This window comes from Zonotrichia albicollis, chromosome 20 (genome assembly GCF_047830755.1).
Source record: "Zonotrichia albicollis isolate bZonAlb1 chromosome 20, bZonAlb1.hap1, whole genome shotgun sequence".
In the NCBI taxonomy this organism is placed as follows: Eukaryota; Metazoa; Chordata; class Aves; order Passeriformes; family Passerellidae; genus Zonotrichia; species Zonotrichia albicollis.
The window spans coordinates 11,391,591-11,416,545 of NC_133838.1; the positions used below are offsets into that span (position 1 = coordinate 11,391,591).

At 58.3% G+C, this 24,955-nt stretch overlaps 2 protein-coding genes across 4 annotated transcripts; both read right to left on the minus strand.

Moving 5' to 3' along the window:
* Positions 1–237: 237 nt before the first annotated feature.
* On the minus strand, positions 238–16,538 carry TRIT1 (tRNA isopentenyltransferase 1). 3 transcript variants are annotated; one of them, XM_074555432.1, is made up of 11 exons: positions 16,326–16,538; positions 9,337–9,479; positions 8,881–8,977; positions 8,562–8,710; positions 7,476–7,618; positions 6,770–6,881; positions 6,582–6,694; positions 5,550–5,627; positions 3,946–4,055; positions 3,522–3,636; positions 238–845 (listed from the first exon to the last, which is right to left on the minus strand). In XM_074555432.1, the coding sequence occupies exons 1-11, from the start codon at positions 16,452–16,454 to the stop codon at positions 715–717; spliced, it is 1,320 nt and encodes a 439-aa protein (XP_074411533.1). In that variant the 5' UTR covers positions 16,455–16,538; the 3' UTR covers positions 238–714. The 3 variants fall into 3 exon arrangements, with proteins under 3 accessions (XP_074411533.1, XP_074411532.1, XP_074411534.1); XM_074555431.1 differs by lacking the exon at positions 16,326–16,538 and adding an exon at positions 15,923–16,196; XM_074555433.1 differs by lacking the exons at positions 3,522–3,636; positions 16,326–16,538 and adding an exon at positions 15,923–16,202.
* A 1,719-nt stretch (positions 16,539–18,257) lies between these two features.
* On the minus strand, positions 18,258–22,841 carry MYCL (MYCL proto-oncogene, bHLH transcription factor). Its single transcript, XM_074555694.1, has 2 exons — positions 22,193–22,841; positions 18,258–19,969 (listed from the first exon to the last, which is right to left on the minus strand). Exons 1-2 carry the CDS (start codon positions 22,695–22,697, stop codon positions 19,404–19,406), a joined length of 1,071 nt encoding a protein of 356 aa, XP_074411795.1. The 5' UTR covers positions 22,698–22,841; the 3' UTR covers positions 18,258–19,403.
* Between the last annotated feature and the right edge of the window lie 2,114 nt (positions 22,842–24,955).

Sequence of the window (24,955 nt, forward strand, 5' to 3'; positions counted from 1 at the left end):
GGCTCATCTGTTGCAAACTCGATGAGATCATTTCCAAGTTCCTGTTTAACAGGTGCCAGCTCCTCCTGCACCTGCTGTGTGCACAGGGCTCCCTGCCCCCACCAGGCTGGGAACATCTGCTCAGCTCCCCCAGGAGCTGTGGAAAAGGTGACTGGGACAAGGAACCAGATCTCCTGCCCTGTGCCCAGAGCAGGGAACAGGAGCCAGGTACAATCAGAGAGAGCAAGGAAACCGCGCTTGTTAACAGGGAGGGGAACCCACAATAATCCTGCAGCTTTATTTGCATGTAAAAGAACAAAAAAAAAAAAAAATATCCTCTCCACAATAAAGGCAGGCAGAGCTGGCTCGGCTCCGGAGCTGCACCCCCGGCCAAGCTGGAGGAGTCGGGGTATTTCTGTCTCTGAGATCCACACAACCACAGAGCAGCAGCTCAGCCATTCCAAGGATGCAGCCCTGGCAGGAATTCACACTTTGCATGGGAGGAGGCTCCCAGCAGCCTTGCCCCGGGGCCCAGCCCGTTCCAGGCAGGGCTGGGGGAGCATGGGAACACAGCGGGATGAGGCCACATGAAGAGGATCCCATGCAGCCTTTGCCGTCACACACCTGCCTCACCCCCCCCCAAAAAAATGACTCAGCTCCTTGGTTCAAGGCTGCCCAGCACTAAGGAGCTTCCTCTCCATGCAGGTGGATGCACAGCTGCTCCCTTTTCCAGCCCTAAGGCACAGGCAGGCTGCCATCCTCATCCGAGGTCTCTGTGTCCCCACTGTCCCCCACGGTCCTTCCGGATGCCTCCAGCTTCCTCCTCTTCTTCAGGTGGTGCAGGTGGGATTTGGAACGTGTGTGAGCTGGAGGAAGAGGCAAACAGAGCCTTTAATCTGTGGAATTTGGAGGAGGAAGCAGCCAAACCCCCCCCACGCAGGGCAGAGCACCCTCCCTTGCCAGCACAATTCACTCCCAGAGAAAAGCGAATTCCCAAAGCCTGCCCTGGACACTTCCAGGCCAAACTGTCAGGGCTCAGAAGAGGACAAAGGAAGAAATGAGAGAGGGAAAAATGCTGGTTCTGTGCAAGCAGAAGATTCCAGGCTGTCAGTGCCAGCCTCTCCAGGGAAGAGGGGATGTGCTGCCCAAGAGGTGCCACTCTGCAGGCTGCAGGTGAGGTTGTGCAATTCCCTGCTCCCCATGGAGAGCTGCCAGGATGGTTTGCAGGACTGGATCCCTGCACCACAGCACTGGCAAGATGCTGTGCATCCTACAGGGCAGCCAGGGAAAAGCCTGGAGCAGAATTAAACAGAATAACTCCAGGGCAGTGCCCCAGCCATGAGAGCAGTGCAGCAGGAGTCAGATGGGAACAGAGGGGTAATCCCAGGGATTCAGCTTGGAGCAGCAGGAGCTGCATTTCTCCATGAAATCACATCCTTAAGGACGGCCAAACCTCCTTATCAGCGGTTTTATCTCAGGGGAGGCTTTGTCTGACCATCTTGGCAGGGTGGTTTTGCCTTTTCCAAGAGATCAGAGCAGCAATTAAAGCACAAACTTTTCCAGCAGGGCCTTAATTAAATGAGGGTATGTGCTCTGCTGAATCAAGGCCCTCAGGTGCTTTCCAGCCATTCTTTTTCTGCCAAAGGATGAAATCACATGCAAAGCTGCTGCTTTATCACAATGCTGGAGGGTCACCCTCACCCTGAGATAAAGTCTCACCTCCTGCAATTTGTCACAAGCAACACCAAAGCTACAGTGGCTGAGGAAGTGCCAATTGCTGCTGCTGTCTGGGAGTTGTGCTCTTCAAGTCCATATAAATTGTAAAATTACAATTTTAAAATCCCCCAGAGCCAGCAGGGTGCTGGGAAAGCAGTTCCCAAAACTCGCTGTCACCTGACCTAAGCAAACAGAGCAGAGTGCAGATCCACCCAGTTCCCACCACTGTTTTCACCTTCCTTTTTTTCCATTTTGCAGGCTTTGGAGCGTTTTTCTCCCACCATCCGTGGATCTGAGCCCAGTTCAGCTGGATACAGAGAATAACAGCTGATCTGGGCTGAGGGAGATATTGTCACCATTTACTGGAGTCTGGGGTGACATCCCTAAGGACATGGAGGGATTTGGGGGGACCTCAAGGAGCTCCCACTCAAAACAGAACTTTCTGAACCTAAATGATGCCAGAGACCCCGAGAGTTTTCAGTTCTGGACAAACAGAGCTCCTTCAAAGCACCTCCTGAGGCAGCTGAGATAAAATAACACTGATCTCCCTGCAAGGAGCCTCCCCCAAAGAGCAGCTCCAGCCTTTGCTTTCAGCACTTCCCTAACTCAGCCAGGAATAAGCAACTCCTTCAAGCCCAACAACCTGGGAAATTTATCTTTGGTTGTGTCTCAGCTGCTTGTTTTGGCTGGGGCAGAGTTGGTTTCCCTCCCAGTAGCTGCTCTGGGGCTGTGTTTGGATGCGTGCTGAGCGCAGGGTTGATAACTCGGGGATGTTTTGCTGTTGCTGGGAGCTCTGGAGCTGAGTCAAGGCCTTTCCTGCTCCTCACAGCAACACAGAGGGAGCTGGGGGTGCACAGGGGGGTGGAGGGGACACAGCTGACCCCAGCTTACCCCAGGCCATGCAGCTCACACGTCCTGGGGGGAAGGAAAGGGAGGACATGGGGATGATGGCATTTGTCTTCCCAAAGTCATGTCAGATGTGATGGAGCCCAGTTTTCCTGGGGATGGCTGAGCATCTGCCCAACCATGGCAGGCAGTGAATTAATTCCTAGTTTTGCTTTGCTTTCTCTATTAAACTTTAACTCAACCCACCAATTTTCTCACTTTTACCCTTTTGCAATTCTCTCTCCCAGAGACAGAGAGTGGGGGAGTGGCTGTGGGGGGCTCAGATGCTGGGGTTAAACCATGACCCTGCACATCCTGTACTTGGGCAACACATGGAGATTTACCAGTTTCATTTCTGCAGCCAGTTTCTCCATGACTTTTTGTTTCTGGTTCTCAGCATGAGCCTCCCAGCACAGATAAATTCACTGACTTAATCTGATTCCAGCTGAGCTCTTTTAAAGTAAGTCTATGGAAAACAGAAAATCCCTTTCTATTACAGCTAGGAATAGTTTAAAAAGAAAAAAAAAAAAAAAACAAAACACACAAAAGTAGGAAATATTACAGCTGAACTATTAGAAACATTATGAAATTTTCATTTACACAACAGAATTTTAGAGGAGAGAGATTTGCTCTGTGCTTTTTGAGGAAGCATCCAGAGTGTTGTGAAGGACCAGGAGCCCTGATAAACACAGCAGCTCTCAGATGCCACATACAGATCTCTGGTGTGATGCTGTGTGTGTTTTCTGGGTGCTGGGAAGGGAGAGAAGCCCAGGGCAGGGGGGAATTCTAACAGATGGTTCCTGTGGCACAGCTCCTGCAAACAACCCTTTGAAAGGCCAGCATCATGATCTGGGGGTCACCTGGCCACAGGGCAGCTGCTCCAGCAGCCCAGAGCAGCTCAGCCCTCCCAGGTGCCCCCCTGTGCCCTGTGAGGGCCCTACCTGCCCACTCCCTGTCGCCGATGATGAGCCTGGCACAGAGCTCACACACGCGATGGCTCCGCTTGTTCTCCTCGTCCTGCTCCATCCTCAGGGGCTCTGCCGGGGGCTCACGGCCCTGCACATCAAATAATGCCTCAGGTTGGGCTCTGACACCAAAATTTACCTGTGTTCACTCTCATAGAGGTTGGGATGGGAGCTTGGCAGGCTCTGACACACGCTGGCAAGGCAGACAGAGAGTTTTGCCATGTGCAGCACTGGGCATTAGGGAAAATGTTCAGCTGAGACAACAAATGTACCACTGCAAGGAAATGCCAAGGTTGGGCATGGGAACAGCCAGCCCTGCTGCAGGGACAGGCTGTGTGCCAAGTGAGGGGGCCTGGAGACCACAGAGGAGTCAGCCAGCCAAAGCCCAGCTCCTCAGTACCTGGATGAAGCTCTCCACGATCTCCAGGGCAGGTTTCAGCACATCTTCCTCCCAGCGCTGCACATCAGACACCTCCAAGGCATAAACTGGGGGCACGTTGGGCCCAGGACCTACAGAAACACCACAGGGCAGCTCAGCACCAGAAACCCTCAGCACCCCCTGCCAGAACCCAGGGGAGCAGAGGAATCTGCTTTTTCCTATCAGCACTCAGAACTAACAGCACCAGGCTGTCCAGAGCCAAAATTTCCTCCTGCAAGCAGCAGGAACACCTCAGGACTCAGGGAAGCATCTTCACAGCTGGCTGCCCTTGGGAGAATGTTCTGGAATGTGAGCATGCCAGCAGCCCATCACAACAAGCAGCAGCTCAGCCCAGCCCTGGTGCACAGGAGGCTGGGAGGATGAAAGAGCTGGATGCAGGCACAAAGGCTGACAAGGAGATGCAGGCAGGGAGCCTGGATGAGGGATCTGAGCGTGCAGATCCCCACTCCGAGCTGGAACTGACTGTGCAGGGGCTGATTGATGCTCCTAATGACAAGGGACAGGTTCACAGCCACCCCTCTGGCCTGCCCTGGCCCAATGCCAGGACACAGGGCACAGGCTGCAGCCAGGACAGGGTGAAACAGCTGCCAGCAGAGAGCACCTGCTCCCTGGGTGACCTGGCTGCTCTCCATGGCTCACCTGCCCTCCACGGGCACCTGGCTCTCCCTGCCTGGACAAAGCCATCAAAGGCTCCACGTGCCAGTCCCCAGCAGGTGCTGCTTTTATTGCTGTGCCCACAAACAAGCCCCTGCCAGGCCCATCTGAAGCACACCTGCCACCAGAAAGGTGAGCTGAGCCACTCTGCCAAAACCCCTGCGCCTCCTTCAAAGTCCTTCTTTTCTTGACTCGAGTTTCTCCCTGCCTCCTCTTTATTTATTTTTTTTTTCTTTTACCATTATTTATTTTATTGTTGTTTTGCCCCTACTGAGCACCTTTCAACAAGTGCCCGGCTCCCAGCTGCTGCTGCTGGCCCTGCTCCAAGGCTGGGGCTGGGATGGGGAAGTCCTGCTGGCTCCGTGCCACCGCACAGAGCACGGCCTGGGCTGGGAGCAGCCACGGGGCTGCTGCTCCTAATCTGGAGGGCAGCTGTCAAATGGGCTTTGCTCCCTGCCAGGAGCATGTGTGGGTGCGTAGGGACCCCCTCCCTGAGCCATGTGGCAGGATAAGCTGCAGGGATGTTGTGACCATCATCATCATCATCATCATCTAACAGTGCCTGACATGGGGCTGAGCCTCTGCTTGGGATTTATGGGATTTATCCTTCCTGATGGCTGGGAGGGGATGGGGTACAGGGGTACAGGAGCCAGAGCTGAGTGTCTCTTGAGTGTTTGGGATGAGAGGCTGTGGGCAGGACACTTCTCAGGAGGGGCAGGAGATCCACTCTGCAACCCAAACTAGCAGGAAGGAATTGGGGTTGGCAGAGCCTTGTGGGTGGATGGGGACACTGGGAGGCTCCTGGAGGGTCTGGTTGGGAGCAGACCCCCAAACACAGGCTGCCCCAAAGCCCCAGAGTGCCCTGTGGAGCTGAGATGGGGCATGAGCAGAGCTGGGAGCAGAGGACTCACGTTTCAGGAAGCGGTTCCGGACCCACTTGTTCTGCCTCCGGGCGTATCTCTTGGTCACCTGCTTCAGGGCCTGGATCCCTTTGGAACAGAGGGATTAAAAAGGAGAAATAAACCCCAAAGGTCAGTGACAAGAGGCTGTCAGCTCCAGGGTAAGGAAATCACACAAGAAAGAAGTTTGTGCTGGGTGGCACCATGAGAATTATTTTTACTGTCTGTGCCTGCACTGAGAAGAGGCTGGACAAGGTATCCCAAATATCCCTGAATAAACAGAGGGTGCAAAGAGCCCAAACCCTCCACCCTGAAGCTTTAGCAGGTAGGACAACCTGTTCAAGTGCTGCACTGCTCTCATAATGCCCAATTCCCTGCACAATGGAGCCCAGGACTGCTCATCCCACCCAGCAGAGGATGATTTACCACTCTACAACTGCTCAGTATTTAGTACCAGGCTTATCAAATCCCTCCTAATCATCTCCTGAGCAGACACAACAAGTTCCTCCTGCATCAGACTTGTTTTCAAGCCTTTTATCATTTCTGTGGCTTCTTCAGTCTCTTCTTCCACACTGAACCCTCCTTGGCACGGATGGACTTTGCCTGGGCCCTCCCTGTGTGGAGAGCAGCTCCCCTCCAACATGAGCCCAGACATTCCAGAATAACACAGCACCAAAGGGATCATCCCTGCTGACTGATCCTCACATTCCTCCCCACCACAGAGCTGCTGACATGCTGCGTTCTGCTTCATTCCTCTTCTCCAGCCCTGCTCTCCACAGCTGGGATTCCATCACCCAGGTGATGCTCCAGCTCCCAAGTCACCTGTACCCTGTGCACCCTGCAAGGAGGCCTGAGGGGAGGGAAGGGCTGCTCTGGGTGTGCTCAGAGATGCTCTCCAATCACTGGAAAACGAGTCCCTGCCCCTCTGGGCTGCCAGAAGTGGGAAATGCAGAGAGAAAGGTGCACCTGGGGCTGTGACCTGGGTTTAGAGCACCTTGTGGTGTCACCTGGAGCTTTGTGGGGCACACAGGGCGCTGCCCTCACCTTTCTCCAGCAGCAGGGCACTGGTCTCGGGTGAGCAACTCCCTTCGCTGACGAGGAACTCGTGGAATTCCTTGAAGCCAATGGACTGGAAGATGCCGTGCTGGTAATCCTGCCTGGAGAACCAAAGGCAGGGTCACGGTGGGAGACCCCCAGAGGGAGGAGCAGAGGGGATCTGGCTGCTCACCCACCGTTTCTCTGCCACCTTCTGCTGGTTGTAGCGGCGGTGGAAGTCCCGCAGCTCCTCCAGCAGCCCTGCAGCCAGCATGTCATCCACCCTCTTCTCCAGCCGTGCATCCAGAGCTGCAGGAAGAGAGCAGGACACGCTGAGCCATGGGGAGCCATGCCCTGGGGGGCTGCACAGCCTGCCAGGACAGGAGCCAGCATTGCCAGAACAGGAGGCAGCACTGCCAGGACAGGAGGCAGCAGTGCCAGGACAGGAGCCAGCACTGCCAGAACAGGAGCCAGCACTGCCAGGACAGGAACCAGCAGTGCCAGGACAGGAGGCAGCAGTGCCAGGACAGGAGTCAGCATTGCCAGGACAGGAGTCAGCACTGCCAGGGCAGGAGCCAGCACTGCCAGAACAGGAGCCAGCATTGCCAGGACAGGAGCCAGCAGTGCCAGAACAGGAGGCAGCAGTGCCAGGACAGGAGGCAGCACTGCCAGGACAGGAGCCAGCAGTGCCAGGACAGGAGGCAGCACTGCCAGGACAGGAGGCAGCAGTGCCAGGACAGGAGGCAGCACTGCCAGGCTGCTGCTCCACCTGAGGAAGGCAGAACCTGGCAGTTCTGTGTCACACCCACTGCTGCCAGAGGAATTGCTGCCTTCTCCAGGGAGGAGGCAGAGGCAGGAGCAGGGAGTCAGCCCTTCCCCAGCCAGCCAGGAGCCCGCTCTCACCTGCCTGGTCTGCGTGGAGCCACAGGATGCAGGAATGTGGGTATTTCAGGGGCCCACCTAAAGGCCCCCCACCTTCCTCCTCCTGCTGCTGGTGCAGGATTTCGCTGTGGGGGATCCCTGTCTCTTCAAACACTTGCAGGCTCCTGGAAGCAGAGGCACCCAGAGCTCAGAGGCCGGGTGAGAACGAGCGCTCCCATTGCCCCAGCAGCCCCGGGGGCTCCAGCAGAGGGAACCGCAGACACTGCCGAGATCCAACCCTCTCATGTGGGGCGAGGGCAGGGCCCAGCCCCGTCCCGTGCCCGGCATCCACGCACACCCAGCTCCTGGGGCTGCAGCGCTGGCACCCGAGGAGCCCAGAGCACAGCCACCCACTCCTGCCTGGCACAGGGACAAGTCCTGCAGGGGACAGGGATCTGGCTCCAGCCCTGCCCTTTCCAGCCAGGCAGGGCTGCAGGGAAGGGACCAGCGCTGAGATGCTGCTGTGGAGCTGTGCCCAGCCCGGGCAGGGAGGGAGCTGTGCTGCTGCCCCACCCTCCATCCCCCTGCACCGTGCGAATGGGGTGGGCGGTGTTCTGCTCCCCGGGGCCAGGGCTCGGCTGGGTCGGAGCAGCAAGCCTGGTCTTGCTGCTGTGCTGTTCCCACAGAGCTCAGCTATGTTACTCAGCCAGCAGGGCAGCTTGCTCTTTAAATAGCTACAGACAAACCCTCTGCTGCTGGGGCACGGAGCAGGAGCAGCCCCAGAGCACAGCCCAGCACCCCAAAGGCAGCTCAGGCTGGGGCTGTGTGGCCAAAGGGCTCAGATCCCAGGGAGTCCCCAGCACCAAGAACCCAGGAGCAGCCACTGGGGTGGGAATGCCCATCCTGCCATGCTCCCAGGCACACAACTCCCTGGGGAAGGGGTGCTGAGCCCTGGCACCTCCTGTCCCTGGCACGCCAAGCTCACCTGGCCACCTTGTGCTTGTCATGGGGGTGCAGCTTGGCCAGGAGCACCCACTGGGGTGGGAATGCCCATCCTGCCATGCTCCCAGGCACACAATTCCCTCAGGAAGGGGTGAGGGGTGCTGGGCCCTGGCACCCCAAGCTCACCTGGCCACCTTGCGCTTGTCGTGGGGGTGCAGCTTGGCCGCCATCTCCGGGTCCACCTGGCTCAGGCGCCGATGGAGCTCAGCACTGTCCAGCTGCTCCAGCTCCACTTTCCTGTCACTGTCCGGCCTGGGGGCACTGCTGGGCTTCTCCTGTGGGACACAGGACAGCCCTGAACCAAGCAACACGATCCCCCATAGCCATGGGGTTCTCCTTGCCCCTTTAGGTTCTCCTTGCCCCTCTCCAATTGCCAAATTGCAGAAGTCTGCCCTAAACATGGGATTCATCCTTTCCCAAAGGGATTCACAGCCCCCCACAGTACCTTGGTGTTGATAAGGACCTTCCAGAGCAGGGACTCGATGTAGTAGTTGGTTCCTCCCACAACTATGGGGATCTTGTCCCGAGCAAAGATATCTTCAATGTGCCAGAGTCAAGGAGCAGAAGCAGAGATCAGAGCAGAGGGAAGGCTGTGGGAGCAGCAGTCTGGGGCTCAGATCCCACTCTCCAGCCCCAGGGAAGCAGTGAGGCTGCAGGACAGGGTTAGAGGTGTCCCTCATCTCTCATTACTCTGTCACCTCCAGAACTCAGGGACACCAAAGGACTGCCAGGGAGGACAACACAGCACAGGGCAAAAGAAGCCCCAAGCCCCTCTCACCAGCAGAATCCTCTGGAAAAATGGAGTCAGCTGGGATGTGGAGAGCCCAAACACGGATCCCTCTGGCCATGGAGGGGGGAAGGCCATCCCTGCTCAGCCAGGCAGGCTGCAGCATGACAGGATATCAGAGGCACGGCTTTGTCCCTGAAATCCACCACGGTGTAGTTGGAGACAAGGGGATCCACAAAGCTGATCATGTGGTGTCTGCAGAGACGCTGCTCCTGAGGGGAAACCTTGTTGGTGATGATGTCCAAGCCCTTGTACACCTGGGGAAGAGAAGAGCCTGTGCTTCACCTCTATGTGCTGTGAGAGCTGCACTGACCCCTTCCCCGTGCCCCAGCCACCCCTCCCAGCCCTGCTGGGGCAGCACAGGGCACAGCAGGGACATGTGCCACGCTCAGGCAGGGCAGCAGGAATGCTGCCAACACCTGCCAGCTCCTGCCAGGGCCGAGCTGCCTCTCTCTGTTTGTTCCTGCCCACGGGAGATGAACCGTGGAGTCCAACCGCTCGTGACTGCTTTCCTGCTTTGATACAAGCCTGTAATGAAGGGTGGGAGGGCTGACTGAGCTCTTGGACAGTGCAGCCAGAGCCTTGGCAGTGTCACCAGCCTGGCACAGAGCCCCAAAATGAGGGCCTCCGAGCTGCCACTCCCTCATTGCTGCTGCAGGTAAAAGCTCAGGTGTGCTGCTCTCCAGGCACAGCACAGATCCTCGTGGGGACAAGGATCACTGCTTCCTGCCACACAGAGCAGATTCCAGGCACGAGAAGTGAGGACAGCTCCTCACCCTGCTCCCCATGCAAACACAACCCACCTCAGCACTGCCAGCTCACAGTGGGGCACATAAAGCCTCTGTGTCCAGCCCAGCTCTGTGCTGTGCCCAGGACTGAGCAGGAGGTGGCAAAGGAGGGGCTGTGAAAGGATGTGTTTAGTTCTCAGAGCCTTCCTGCTTAAGAGAAGTCTCCCAGCATGGGATAAACCGGGATGATGGGGAAAAGGACTGGAAATTGCTGCACTCATTTCCTCCTCCATCCCACCCCAGCCAGACTACAAGAAATAAATTTCCCCTTAATCCCCTCTGAGAAGCTGCCAAGCCTCCTGCTGCAGCGTGGCCTCCACCCACTGCTCCCCTGGTCCCAGACAGGAGGACAAGGTGACACAGAGGTGACCCACGGGCAGCAGGCACAGAGGGATGAGGTTAGTGGAGCAGGGAAGCCCGAGCCCTGCCTGGAGCAGTCATGCAAGGAGCTGCTGGAGCTGCTGAACCAGCTCTGCTCCCACCTTGCTCAACTGCAGCCCTGGGAGAGCCAGGCCTGGCTCCTGCTCCCATCCCATCCCAAAAGGCTCCCCCAGGGGCAGGAAGAGAGGGGGAGAGGGAGGGCAAGCAAAGCCTGCAGAAAGGCAGCAGCCCCAGGGCATGGTGAGCAGGCAGGACGGGCCCACAGGCAGCTCTGCCAACGTGCCCCGTGGCTGTGGGCAGCTTATTGATCCCTGGGCTGGCAGCTCCATTCAACACGGGGCTCCAGCAGGCACAGAAAGGCTTTGAATTCAGCGAGCTTTGGCTGCCTGCCTGCTCTCCCCATTCCCAACCCTCCAGCTCCTCCAATTCCCACTGCCTGCCTGCAATCCCAGCGAGCACAGAGGGCTGACAGGCTGCTCAGAGCCAGCCAGCAGCTCCCAGTGCTCTGCACATCCAGGACACAGAACCCAGGCTGCCATCCCTGGGCACATCCAGGACACAGAACTCAGGACACAGAACTCAGACTGCCATCCCTGGGCACATCCAGGACACAGAACCCAGGCTGCCATCCCTGGGCACATCCAGGACACAGAACCCAGGCTGTGATCCCCGAGCACATCCAGGACACAGAACTCAGGACACAGAACTCAGACTGCCATCCCTGGGCACATCCAGGACACAGAACTCAGGACACAGAACTCAGACTGCCATCCCTGGGCACATCCAGGACACAGAACCCAGGCTGCCATCCCCAAGCACATCCAGGATAGAAAACTCAGGCTGTGATCCCCAAGCACATCCAGGACACAGAACCCAGGCTGCCATCCCTGGGCACATCCAGGACACAGAACCCAGGCTGTGATCCCTGAGCACATCCAGGATAGAAAACTCAGGCTGCCATCCCTGAGCACATCCAGGATAGAAAACTCAGGCTGTGATCCCCGAGCACATCCAGGACACAGAACTCAGGCTGCCATCCCTGAGCACATCCAGGACACAGAACTCAGGCTGTGATCCCCGAGCACATCCAGGACACAGAACCCAGGCTGCCATCCCCGGAGATTAAAACACCCAGAGCCTCCTGGAATATCTGGCAACAAGGGGAGGAATGCAGTGTCAGTGTGTGGGCTGGCAGGAAACAAAGGCAGCCTTTTACACACAGGCAGTAAGCCCCGAGAAGGTTTCCACCAGCTGGCTGTCGGCAGGGCCTCGCACCGAGACGTCCTCCTGACACTCATTTCTATTTTCAGCCAGCGGCTCAGATAAGCCTTTGTTGCTTTCTAAGGCCCCAAAACAGATTAGCAGCAGCCTGGAGCAGCCGGGCTCCGAGACACACAGAGCACAAGGCAGCACTAAAGATGCTTAGCCTTGAGGGCATCCTCCCACCTCTGCCTGAGCCCCTGTGCAGGGCTGGGAGGGCAGAGCTGCCCCTGTGGAAAAGGTGGGGAAACTGAGGCAGGACACATAACCCCCCACCATTTTTAGGATCTGCCCTGGGAAGGGCAAGTTCTCCCAAATCTTTGTTCTGCCACTCGTTCTGTGCATCATTCCAAACTCTGTCACCACCATCCTCACCCTGAGTGCAAGGAGTGTAAGAGGTGACATGACAGACCCCAAACACATCCAGGCCATCTATGGCCAGGAAAACATCAGGATTTCCCAGGGGCCATGCTGGAGAGAGGCGTGGAGGACCCAAACCAAGGACAGCACGAGTGACTCCCTGCCCTGATCCCTGCAAAGTCTCTGAAGATATCCAGACTCCACACATTGACTTGGCAAGTGTGTGCTACAGCAACTGCATCACCATCCCAAGGGAGAAATCCAGAAGGGACAGTGGAATCCAGAAGAGACAGTGGGATCTAGAAGGGACACTGGGATCATGACTGGATGGGGCCCTCCTCAAGCTGGCACAGGGATCCCTGCATGTTCACTGCCAGGCATGAAGAAACACGACTGCCTTCACCCTGCCTGGCTCCCCAAGGAATTATTTACTCCTCAGCCAAACTCACTGGGATGACAAACAGCAACAGAAAGGACAAAAAGAAAGATTAAGAGGCCAGCAGATTAACCAGAGCTCCTGAGCTGCAAGCAGGCAGCAGTTAAGTCTGTAATTTGAGCACAGCGACTCAGAGCCGTGACGAAAACACCCTGGAGATGGATAGAGGGGTGCCTGTGTGTGGGAACAGGTGGGCTCAGGGCTCCCCAGCCCCTTCCCCAGCCTGGCTCCCGCTCCAGCAGCTGCCCCAAAACACTGCCAGCATTTGTCAGCACTGCTCAGAGCCCAGCAATGAATGCACAGAGGGGGCTCAGGGCGACACGGTCGCTGGCAGCTGTCAATCCCCGAGCAGCAATGGGATTTCCAAACCCCGGCGAGTCTCCTGCGAGGACAGCAGAGGCAGCCCTGCGTGGCAGGGGGACAGGGCACGGGGAACAAAGGCAGGGAGAAAGGAGCCCCGGCTGGGGGGCACCGGGGGCCGCCCCGCCTCGGCAGCACGCTGCATTACGGGATAAAGCAGCCGAGCTGCCGGGCCCTGGCTCCACAGTCACGCTAGAATGAGATTAAAAGGAAAGCAGGACAAGAGCCACTGGAGCCTGGATGCCTTCGGGCGCCTGCAGCAGGGCCCTCCCTGCACTGCCTGCATTCCCATGGTGGGGCCTGAAAGGAGCAGGGCACAGAACGCACGCTCCGAAACATCCACGAGCAAAAATTCAGCACCAAAACATCCACCAGCACATTCAGCTCCTAAATATCCACCAGCACATTCAGCTCCTAAACATCCACCAGCAGAGATACAGCTCCTAAATATCCACTAGTGGAGATTCAGCTCTAAACATCCACCAGTGGAGATGAGGCTCCTAAACATCCACCAGCAGAGATACAGCTCCTAAATATCCACCAGCAGATTCAGCTCTAAATATCCATCAGCAGAAATTCAGCTCCTAAACATTCACCAGCAGAAATTCAGTTATAAACATCCACTAGTGGAGATTCAGCTCCTAAACATCCACCAGTGGGGATGAGGCTCCTAAATATCCATCAGCAGAGATACAGCTCCTAAATATCCATTAATGGGGATTCAGCTCCTGAACATCCACCAGCAGATTCAGCTCTGAAACATCCACCAGTGGGGATTCAGCTCTAAACATCACCAGCAGAGATTCAGCTCCTAAACATCCACCAGTAGAGATACAGCTCCTAAATATCCACTAGTGGAGATTCAGCTATAAATATCCACTAGTGGAGATTCAGCTATAAACATCCACCAGTGGGGATTCAGCTCTAAACATCCACAAGCAGATTCAGCTCTAGACATCCATCACCAGAGATTCAGCTCCGAAACATCCACAAGCAGATTCAGCTCCTAAACATCCACCAGTGGGGATTCAGCTCTAAACATCCACTAGCAGAGATTCAGATCCTAAATATCCATCACCGAGATTCAGCTCTAAACATCCATCAGCAGGGATTCATCTCCTAAACACCCACCAGCAGACATTCAGGAGGCTCCAAGCACACCTGCAGAGCTCAGGATGCAGCAGCAGCCTTGTGGCTGGCATGGGCCAAGCCAGCAGCCACTTCTCCAATATTAAAGATGGGCAAAGCTCCTGCTCTTCATGTCTTGCCCTCTCGGGATTTCAGTTCGGCTCAAACATCACTCTTTCCCCAAGAGCTTAATGGAAATATTGCACGAAATTACTTTCTGATTGCTTGCCCCAAATTCAGGAGAGTAAGGTTTTAAATTTAGCTCAGTGGCACACAAAGAGTGACCAGGAAACACAGAGGTGAGCACAGGACAGCAGGAATTGATCTCTGAGCAGCACAAAGGGTGTTGCTGGCAGAAAACACCTTTTTATGTAGAATAATAAACACATTTAACATTAAACTTGATGGAAAGTTCACGCCCTATAGGAAGTGAACAGTGAAAGTGTGAATCAGTAAGGAAAATATTTTGCTAAACACCAGCAAAATTGTTATTCTTGTGGTGGCTGAAATGTCCATCCTGTGACAAAGCTCTTGTAGCTGAACAAAATTAAGACCAAAAAAAATGAATTTTGGCTCCTTGCTGTTGACTTACCCCAATGACACAACTGATATATTCCACACTGCTGCTTGCAGTGAGAGATAAGACCACAGACATCGTCACTGGCAAGTAAAAAATATAATTTTTAATGCTCTTCCCCAAATCTCTTGGTGTCCCTTTGCTGATGCCAGAGGACACCACCCTGTGGGTTGCTCACTACCAAGTTACTCCAGGTGCTGCCTCCCTTTACTCAACCCTTTACACCTCTCTGCAGCTTCTGGTGGGTTAAAATCAAAACACCTTCGCTCTGGTTTCATTCCAAAAGGTGAATTTATTGGGGATGAGGAGGCTCAAACAAACACTTTGAACAAACTCTGCAGTTCTGGTTGTCTTCAGAGCCCACAGGGCAGGGAGGGGACAGAGAGACAATGTCACACGAACCAAACAACTGCCCAGTGGGATGGGCACAGGGGCTGGGGAACCGGGGACAGGACAGGGACACCGGGACAGGGACACTGGGACAGGGACACTGGGACAGGGACACCGGGACAGGGACACCAGGACAGGGACACTGGGACAGGGACACTGGAGCTGAGAATGGGGCACCAGGATGGGTTTCAGGGCTCGGACAAGGACGCGGGGAACAGGACAGTGATATGGGGACAGGACAGGGATACAGGGACAGGGGCACTGGGAACACGACAGGGATACTGGAGCTGGCACAGGGGCAGCAAGATGGGTTCCAGGGCTGTGATGGGAGCACCGGGAAGAGGACAGGGACACCGGGGACAGGACAGGGACACTGGGGACAGGACAGGGACACCGGGAGCGCATTGAATGGGCAGGATCCATCCCGTGGGCCCTTCCCTACACGCACCAGGACAGGGGAACCGGAGGAACCAGAGGGAACCTGCCCGGAACCTCCGGGGCTGAGCTTCTCCAGGCCCCGACCGGGCCCTGCTGCCCCTCCAGGCCCAGCTCGGACTTTCCCCGGTGCAGGCCTGGAGGCCCCCGGTGCAGGCCGGACCTCCCCCGGTGCAGCTCAGAGCCCTCCCGGTGCAGCCCAGGCCGCCCTCGGAACAGGCCGAGAGGCCTCAGTACAGCTCGGAGCCCGCCCGGTGCAGCTCAGAGCCCTCCCGGTAAAGCTCGGAGCCCTCCTGGTGCAGCTCAGAGCCCTCCCGGTGCAGGCCTGGAGGCCCCCGGTGCAGGCCGGAACCTCGCCCGGTACAGCTCGGAGCCCTCCCGGTACAGCTCGGAGCCCTCCCGGTGCAGCTCAGAGCCCTCCTGGTGCAGCTCGGAGCCCTCCCGGTACAGCCCAGGCCGCCCCCGGTAGAGGCCGAGCCGCCTCCCAGCACCCCGGCCCAGGCGCAGGCCCCGCCGGGCTCCGGTCGCGGCTCCTCCCGGCGCAGGCCCCGCCGCGGCCTCCCCGGTGCCCGGCGCCGGCCGTACCTGCATGGAGTCGGCGCTGACGATCTCCCCGCCGAGGCGCAGCCCGAGCTGCAGCGCCAGCGCCGATTTCCCGGTGCCGGTGGCGCCCAGGATCACCACGAGCGGCCGCGGCGGCCGCGAGGCCCGGCCCAGGCACAGCGCGGCCGCCGCCGCCATGGCCCGGCCGGGAACGGGGACGGGCGGGACGGGGGCGGGCCGGGGCCGGGGCCGGGGCCGCCCGCGGGGAGGACGGGGCCGGGCCCCGAGCTCCGTGCGCCTCTGCCCGCCCGGGATCCTCTCCCCAGCCCCCTCCGTGTGCCACCACTCCGTGCCCCGGGTCCCCACAGCCCGCCCGGTTCCCTCCCGGTGTCCCGGGCGCCCAAACCCATCCCCACTCCCGGGCCATTTTCGGGTCCCCCGTTACCCCTTCAAGCCCCTCACGGCCTTGCCCACGCGTGGGGCTCTGCCCCGTGGTCCCTTTTTCAGGACCGGGTGTGAAGGATGCTGTTGCCGTAGCAACGGGGCAAAGCATGGAGAGCGGGGCTGTTGCCATGGCAACGGGGCAGAGTAGGATGCTGCGCGGGGGCTGCTGCCATGGCAACGGAGAGGAGCATGTTGCCGTGGCGACCGCGGCTTCCAGTGAGGCTCGTCCTTCCCATCGCCACGGCAACAGGAGGGGATGGGGAGCGGGCGCTGTCCCCGTGGCAACAGCGGGGACGGAGAAGAGGAGCCCGTTGCCATGGCACCTCCGCGGTGCTGCTCTCCCTGGCAACACGCATCCCTCGCCATGGCAACAGCGAGAGGGAGGCTGCGGGCCGGGGGGGTGCGGGCAGCCGGCCCCCCTCGGCAGGGAAGGGATTATCGCCGCCTCGGGAAACTGTCCTAAAAATTTGCCAGCCCAGGCGTGAAGGCGGCATCGTGCCCACAACACCCCCGGGCCAGCGCAGGGATGGGAGGGAAGATGTGGTGGGCAAGCAGAAGTGGTTTGGGGGGTACAGCAAAGAGCAGGGTGTTAGCAGGGCAGTGTGCATTAAAAAAAAATAACAAATTCAGGCCCTGGCAGTGCACACTTGTGATGATTGCAGCTGACACTCACAAATTGCAGTGCTGAACAAGCGAGAAGGAAAGCCCTGTGTGCTTATTTTCATCACTTCACAGCACTGTCAGTCTCCTTCTCTCATCCTGACCGTGACAATATGAGAAGAGACACGTGCTCCAGTAACCAGGGAAGCTTTAGGCAGGAGAACTCAAAGGTGTTTACAAACTGCAGCTCAGTCCTTCAGTTTGGTTTGGGCTTTGGGGACATCTCCTGCTCAGGCTCAGGCTGTGGATGTGCTCATCTGCACTTCCAAGAAAGATAATTAATGATTTAAACTTCCTGTGTACCTTCAGCACAAAAAGAAAAAACCCAATTTGCTAAAAACCTTCTCGGGAGGGTCACCTTGAGCTGAGAAAAGAGGAGAGACTGCGAGTGTGAGTGTCACAAAACCACAACAAAAATAAACCGTTTGTGGGGCTGCTGCATCTGGGCTGTGCCTCCTGCGCATGGGCGAGGTGTCAGATTTAGGTCACCCCGCTCCCTGGTTAAGCTGTGGGTCATGGGAGCACCTTTTAATGCAGCTCTGGAGGACTGTGACACCGTGTGATGCAACACAGAGTGTGAAACGCTGCTGGAAACCAAGGGATGGGTGTTTAAGGGCTGCTGTGTGGCACTATTGCTGTTTAAGGCTGGTTTTCCCCCAGTGATCGAGGCTCCAGCAGCAGCTCCTGGCTCCTGAGTCCTCAGCAGTAACATAATCCCACATCCCTCCTGCATTTAGAGTCAGACTTTTGCTGCCAGGACAAAGGAAACCCAAACGTGTCAGGTTTGGGGGCAGCAGGGAGAACACACATATATATCATTTCACCCACTTGGCAGGTCTGGGATGTGGAGCTCTCTGGAAGTGAGGGGATTGCATTCCCCTCTCCCTATAGGGTTACTGCCAGACACAGCCCCAGCCCCTGACCCGTGATCACCCCACACCCCCTGCCCCAAACCCCATTAGGGGGGTTTTCAGTTACATCAAAGCCTTCTCCCAGCCCAGCCTGGGCTCTCTGCCCTTCCTTGCCACTAAAACCACTTAAAAGGAGGGAAAATAATCCAGGGGATTCATTTCCCTGGCCCCACCACCATGACCACTTCTTCTTCAAGTACTGGGAGAAATCCAGGACAAAGAGCTCAGTCTTGGTGCAGCTGAGCCTTGGGGAAAAAATAGATTAATTAATTTTTATTAATGTTCAGGATACCCCAAAAGCCAGGGGTCAGAGCAGCCCCCCCTCCAAGGAGCACCAAGGTGATGCATGGAAACCCACAGCATGGAAAAAGCCAACCCAGGCTGTTGCAAACTTATTTATTTATGAAGTATGAGGTAATGAAGAAAGTGCTAAATCCAACCAGTGTTAACTCTAACAGTTCTCAGCAGGTCAGCGGGGACCCCAGAGTGCCATCCTGTGGGACCACCCCCGCCAGCACCCCTGGGAGGGGACAGGGGACTGTGCCACCCCCATACCCCCCCAGACTGGGCAGCAGGAGGGCACAGGGAAGGCAGAGCAGCCCCCAAAGCTTTGCTGGGGAATTTAAGTGGCTGCTGGTGAAAGAGAACTCACAAAGGTGGGGAAAGGGGTCACAAGGATGCTCACAAGGGTGGGAAAGGGATAAAAATTCCCTGTTATTGCAAATGGGTGGTTTGGAGAGCTGCAAGGGGGTGAATGGCCTCTGCGAGGACTCAGCCCCTTCCTGATCTCCCTAAAGTGCAGCAGGACTGAGCCCTCCCCAACAGCAGGAAATCCCCCTTTTAAAAAAAAAAAAGTTTTTATATATTTATATATATATAAAAAAGCAAACTCTTTACCAAATACTTCTCAAAAAAGTGGTACAAAAATACAGTATAAAAACACAGCCTCCAGTATAAGACTCGCAGTTACAGCAGCAGAGTTTCTAGAACATAAAAATCCAGGACCAGCTACTGCGTGAAGTGACACAGGGAAGTGAGGTACGGTCCAGCCGAGCCAGGGGGTGCTCTGAGAGGCACATCCTGCCATCAGCACCTCCGGGGGATCTCTCCAGAGGTGAGCCCCGTGCTGGGCTCTGGGTCTGCCTGCTTCCAGGAGCCAAGGCAGATGTGGTTGCTTGGGGTTTTTAGGGCTGGTGGATGCTCAGGGTCAGCGCCCAGCAATGCTTTTGGGTGGCAGATGGCAGAGAGGGGGAATAAATTTGAGCTCTTGAACTGGAGCAGTCACTGAGGAAGCTTCACAGCAGGGACAAGAGAAATCTTGGAACACCCAATGGCAGGAACCAACCCCAGGCAGGTGATGCTGTTGGGGTCTCTGCTGTGGACCCACTCCCACATGCTCCAGCCCCCAGGGCCAACAGTTCCACAAGCAACCAAAAAATAAAAAAAAATGTGCAAATTGAGAAGGAGCTGGGGGTTTGTGGGGACCAGGATGGGGGGCACACGGCGTGCTAGTGCCCCTTAAGGTGAGCAATCCGTTTGAGCAGCTGGGTCTGGCGCAGCTGCAGCTGCCGCTTCTCGGCCGCCATCCTCCTCTCGGCGCTGATGAGGGACTGCAGGTACTCGGAGGATTTGCTCAGGATCACCACTTTGGGGGTCTTGGGGCAGCTGGCCAGCCCGGGCACCTGGTCCCTGAGGGCCAGGAAGCGCGAGCGCAGGTCGTTGCGCCGCTTGCGCTCCAGGTAATTGTGGTTTTTCCTCTTGGCCACGTCCTCGCTGTCCGAGCCGGGGCTGCTGTTGGGTTTGGGCAAGCCAGGCTCAGGCAGGGGCACGGCAGGGGTTGGCTCCACGCTGTTGGGGGGTTCATCCTGCTCCTGGTGCTGCTGGGGGGACTCGGGAGGCGGGCAGGGCTCCGGGGGAGAGCGGGCGGCGTAGTTGTGCTGCTGCTGGTGCACGGAGATGTGGAAACGCTTCATGCAGGGGTCCAGGGGGTCGGCACGGAGCGTGATGGTGACTGGCTTCCTCAGGCTGAGAGATTGCCGCTTGTCCACCGTCACCACGTCGATCTCTTCACCTTCTGCTCCCGTGGAAAGGAAAGAACAAATCCCTGTCAGTCACCCTTCGTCACCTTTCCTACAGCTCCCTGGAAAATATCCCTACTAAAGTTTGGTCGTGCACTGCAAACTCTGCGACCTCCAGAAGGCTTCTCCCAGCCCAGCCTGGGCTCTCTGCCCTTCCTTGCCACTTAAAAGGAGGAAAAATAGAAATCCAGAAGGGATTGAGTGATTTAAGTACTCCTTCAATACCATCACGTGGGAAGGAGCGGAATTCCCTCCCTGTTTCATGCGTCTGGATCCCCAAAAATGGACTGGGGGGTTTTACTTCCACCTCACTTCAGCACCAGGAGCAACATGTGTTCATCATAAAAGGATCATCAGGAAAAAACACCCGAGGTGGGGGGAACTGGAGGAGCAGGATGCTGGGACAGCCTGGTTCCAAAGTTCATCCCGGTCGGGTGCTTTCATGGCCCATTGGAATTGTAAATGAGGGATATAAGGGCAGAAGTAGCCTTTGTTCCCCTCGGCTGCAGCTTCCCACCTCGCTGACTTGCTACTTTTCACAAGCGATAAAGCCCATTCAGCCCCGGCGTCCCGGGGACAGAGGGGACAATCCCCCACTGTGCAGGGAGGGAGCGAGAGGTGAAGAGGTCCCTACAGCAGCCTCTGAACCTCAAAGGCATCTCAAGCCCAGGAACAGAAAGACCTAAATAAGGCATAATTGGTCCCATTCTGCCTGTTGGCACTGCTGTTGTCCCGTCCCAGAGGCTTTGGGGACAGCGAGGTGAGCAGGCTCTCCAGACACATCCGCTGGGATTGCTCTCACTTTAGGGGATGGGCCTCCAGCTTTTTTGCCTAAGTTTTGGGGGGAAACACAGCCACTTGCTAAAGGCTGGGATGCTCAAACCCTCACCAGCATCGTGGGCAGAGGCCTGGCCCTACTCCCCTGTGAGAGTGCCAGTTTTGGGCTTCCTGATAGTGATCCCAGCCCATCCCCAAACCCTCCTGGCTTTGGGGTTCATCCAGGAAGCCCAAACCCCCCGATATTGGAGCTTCTGTGTTTGGGGACACTCATCAGTGTCACAACCCCCGTACACACACACACGCTCATTAATAAAACTCATCCCTTCTAGCCCCGCCCCCCGCAGCCTCCCATTGGCTGTCCCACGGGGCAGGCCGGCTGTTGTGCCATCCCATTGGTCCGCGCTCCCGTCCATCAGCGCTGCCCCGCTCATTGTTTGCAATCTGTTGCTTTTTGTTCGGCGCCCACGTGGCGCGGCCGGACCCCTCCGGGACCCCCTCGGTACCGGGACCCCCGCGGCATCCCCGCGGCCCCCGGAGGCCCCCGCATATTTGGGTTAAGCCTCTTAAAGCCCGCGACCTGGCTTACAGTGCCCGGGCTCCTAATGGCATTAAGCCCCGCGCCGTGACTCACCGGCGCAGGTGGCGGCCACCAAAAGATTTATTAACGGGGTCACGGCACCGCGGCCGCGCTCCCACGGCAGCTCCGGGAGCCACGGAAACAACGCGCGGGCCCCGGCGGGGCTACGGGGCTGTGCAGAGCCGCAGGGTGTTTGCAAATAACACCGAAAATTGGGGTGAAAATAGAGAGATGCGGGGCAGCGGCACCGCACTGCCCTTGTGGGGGGTTCGGGGGTGAATCCCCGTGTGAACACCGGCACGCACCCCACGCGGGACAGACAGACAGACGTGCCCCGGGGCTGGGCTGGGACACGCCACAACCGGGGCGGCTGTTCCTGCCCGTCCTACCGAGCCGCCGCCGCGGGGGACGCGCCGCTGCTCCCAAACCTGCTGTCCCCAGGGCATAGTTTGCCTTTTGTCCCGAGGGAAGCGCGTCCCGGGTGGGCCGTGGGAGGAAGAAGAGGGAGCGGCCGAATTCCCGGGCCGGGCAGAGCGCAGTGCGGCGCTCGGAGCCCCAAAGTTCGCACGGAGAGATGCAAACTTGCCCTTCAACCTCCCCACGAGGTTCTCGTGGGGCCGGGACGAGGGAAAGGGAGCTCCAGAGCCCCACGCAAGAACCGGAGGGAGCCCCGAGAGGAACGGGAGGTTGTGGAGCAGAAACCCCGCGGGGAAGGGGAACAGCCGAGCCCGCTTTGTTCGTGGGGCCGGGACCGGGGCTCGCTCGGAGGCTCAACAAAGGCGCAGCCGGGCTGGGAGGCTCCCTGCACACACACACACATGTGCGGACACGCGTGTTCCCCACGCCGGGCTCCAGCTCTTACCGGAGTCGCTCTGGCCCTCGGAGCCCGAGGATGCGGGGATCTTGCTCTCGGCCAGCGGGCAGAGGAACACGGCGGCGGGATCCACGCACTCGCTGACGGAGCTGCTGAAGCCGAAATCCTGCGCGAAGGACGGCTTGTGCGGCGTGGCTCTCTGCGTGCCCGTGGAAAGTTTCTCTGTCATCGCCTTCTCCAGCCGCTCCCGCGCTGAGAAACCGCTCCACATGCAATCCTTGAGGATGAACGCGCTCAGGTTGCCGAAGATCTGCCCCGTGCCTATGAGATACTCCGGCTCTTCCCCGGCCAGGCAGTACCGGGAGAGCCATCCCGGCCGCTCCTCCGGCCCCGAGCATCCCCCCTTGTCCCCGGGGGTGCCCAGCGGGGACAGCGGGGGCGTGGGCACCAGCTCGAACTTCTTCCAGATGTCCTCGCTGGGCGCCGTGGAGCGGTGGAAATCCTCCAGGGCGTCGTGATCGTAGAAGTAGTGCTGGTACGAGTCAAACTCCATCTCGGCTCACAGGAAAAGGGGGCGGCCGACGCGAGAACGGGCGCTCAGGAGAGGGGCAGCCCCAGGGATGAGGGGGGACCCCCACCCCGGCGCCAGCCCCCGAGCCGGGACCGCGGGCGCATTGTTCCCCCGCTCTTATAGCCCGGCCGCGCAGCCCGGCCCCGCCCCCGCCAATCGCCGCGCGGTGATTTGCATAAAGGGCGTGGCCACGCTCCGAGCCCCGCCCCCCGATGGGATACAGTGAGGGGGTCGCGCTGTCCCCCCGGTGTCGCCACTGGGGATGCTCATCGGGTTGTGGACCAGCAGCCCCGCCGTGCGCTGGGCTGGGGGCTCACCCGCTGCCCCCGTGGGCTCCCAGCGCTGTTCTTGGCCCCCCGAGAGGGGCAGGGTTTGGGGGATCCCCCTCTGTAAGTGCTGGGGAGGGACAGGCAGCTGGGCCACCAGCCCGAGGATAAGGGTAAAGCCAGCTGGGGAAGACGGGACAAGTGACAAGGAGGCATCATCTGCTGGCCGGGATGGTTTTTGAGGGCTCTTTCTCATCGGCTTGGCTGCCACCCCACCACAGCTCACAGCACAGGCAGGAGAGGGGCTCAGCATAGGCAGCACTGGGGTCACTCAGTGCTCGTGTCCAGCTCAGGGTGCCACCCTGGATGCCACCTGGAGACATCCCCACTCCTTCCCAAAGCCCTCACAGGCCCAGCTGGGAGCATTTCCCCCCCTGAATGGCACCAACTGCAGCAAAAAGCTGGCTGGAACAAGCAGGGAACACCAGAAAAACAGAGCTGGGGGACACAGTGCTCATGAGAAATGAGGTCTGTGCACAGAGGAAGGGCTGTGGAGGGGTTGGGAACCCCTGGGGATGTCAGGAGGCACAGGCTGCAGGAACGTTGGGGTGTCTGGGACACACACAACTCCCACCAGCAGCATTTTGCCCGTGCAGCACAGGATGCTGCACCTCTCCAATGCTAAGTTCCTCCTAGAAAGGGCAATAAATGTTGTGAAAACACAGTGGGGCTTTCCCTCCTGGATTTAATTGTTACCCACACACACACACAGAGGTACAAAGTCCCGTCTGAACCAACAGATTCCCCTCATAGAGTGTGTGAACCCACTTCAGCCCCAGCACCCTCCTTTCTCCACCCAGATTGTGGATGATGCCACCGGATTTACCACAGCCGGCAGCTCTGGGGGGACTGGGAGGATGGGAACTGGTACCCGGGGTGCAGCACCAGCCCTGGAGACAGAAAACTCTCCCAGTACAGCCCAGTATAGTCCAAGTCAGCCCAGCACTGCAATGCTCTTCATGGACCAGCACAGCTCAGTAAAGTCCGGAGCAGTCAGTCCAGTATAGCCCAGCACAGACAAGCCCAGTCCAGCCCAGTCGGGTCCACCACACCTCCCCCCGGTTCCCCCCGGTTCCCCCCGGTTCCCCTCGGTCCCGGTCCCCTCCGCCGCCACCGGCGGGCACCGGGCGCCACCTGCTGGGCCCCGGGAGCAGCGCCCGTGGGGCGGCGGGGACGGGAACGCGCGGGTGACACAGCACCGGGCAGCCCCAGCCCTGAGACAGCACTGCCCATCACTGCGTGCCTCAGTTTCCCCATGGCCAGCGGGCACTGGGCGGGCAGAGGAGCAGGGCTGGCGGCTGTCCCGGTGTGTCCCGGTGTGTCCCGGTGTGTCCCGGTGTGTCCCGGGGCAGCTCCGGCCCTTCCCTTGCTGGCTGCGGGCTCGGCGGACCCCGCAAAATTTTGCCAGCTCCAGCACCTGGGAGATCGCTGGCCCAGGGCTGAGGTTTCCCAGCTCTGGGGTCCCCGCGATGGCCACAGCGCCCTAAATGCTCTCCTGGTCCTTCCAAAGCAGCCCCGAGCATCCTAGGGATGCCCGCGGAGCTTCGAGATCGGGAATCCGCGGGATCGGGAATCCCGGTGGGCTCCGGGCTGATGTTCCCTCTGCTCTCCAATCTCAGCTTTGCCCCCAGTCCCCACGCTGAAAGCCCCGGGCGTGTCCCCAAGGTGTCACCAGCCGCAGCCCTGCCACCTCCGGGCTGTTCCTGCCCTTCTCCCTCCCTGGAAAGCGCGGGTGAAGCTCTCTCTTCCCCCTTAGGACACAAATCGCCCTGCACCGAGGGCAGGGACTGAGCTGCCACCCGGGTTTGTGGTGTGCCACCACCTGCAGTGACAAGCGGCACGGCTGGGGCCACAGCTGGCACTGTCCCCTGTTCCAACAGGAACACACACTCTGCAGCCTATAGCGCCCGGCCA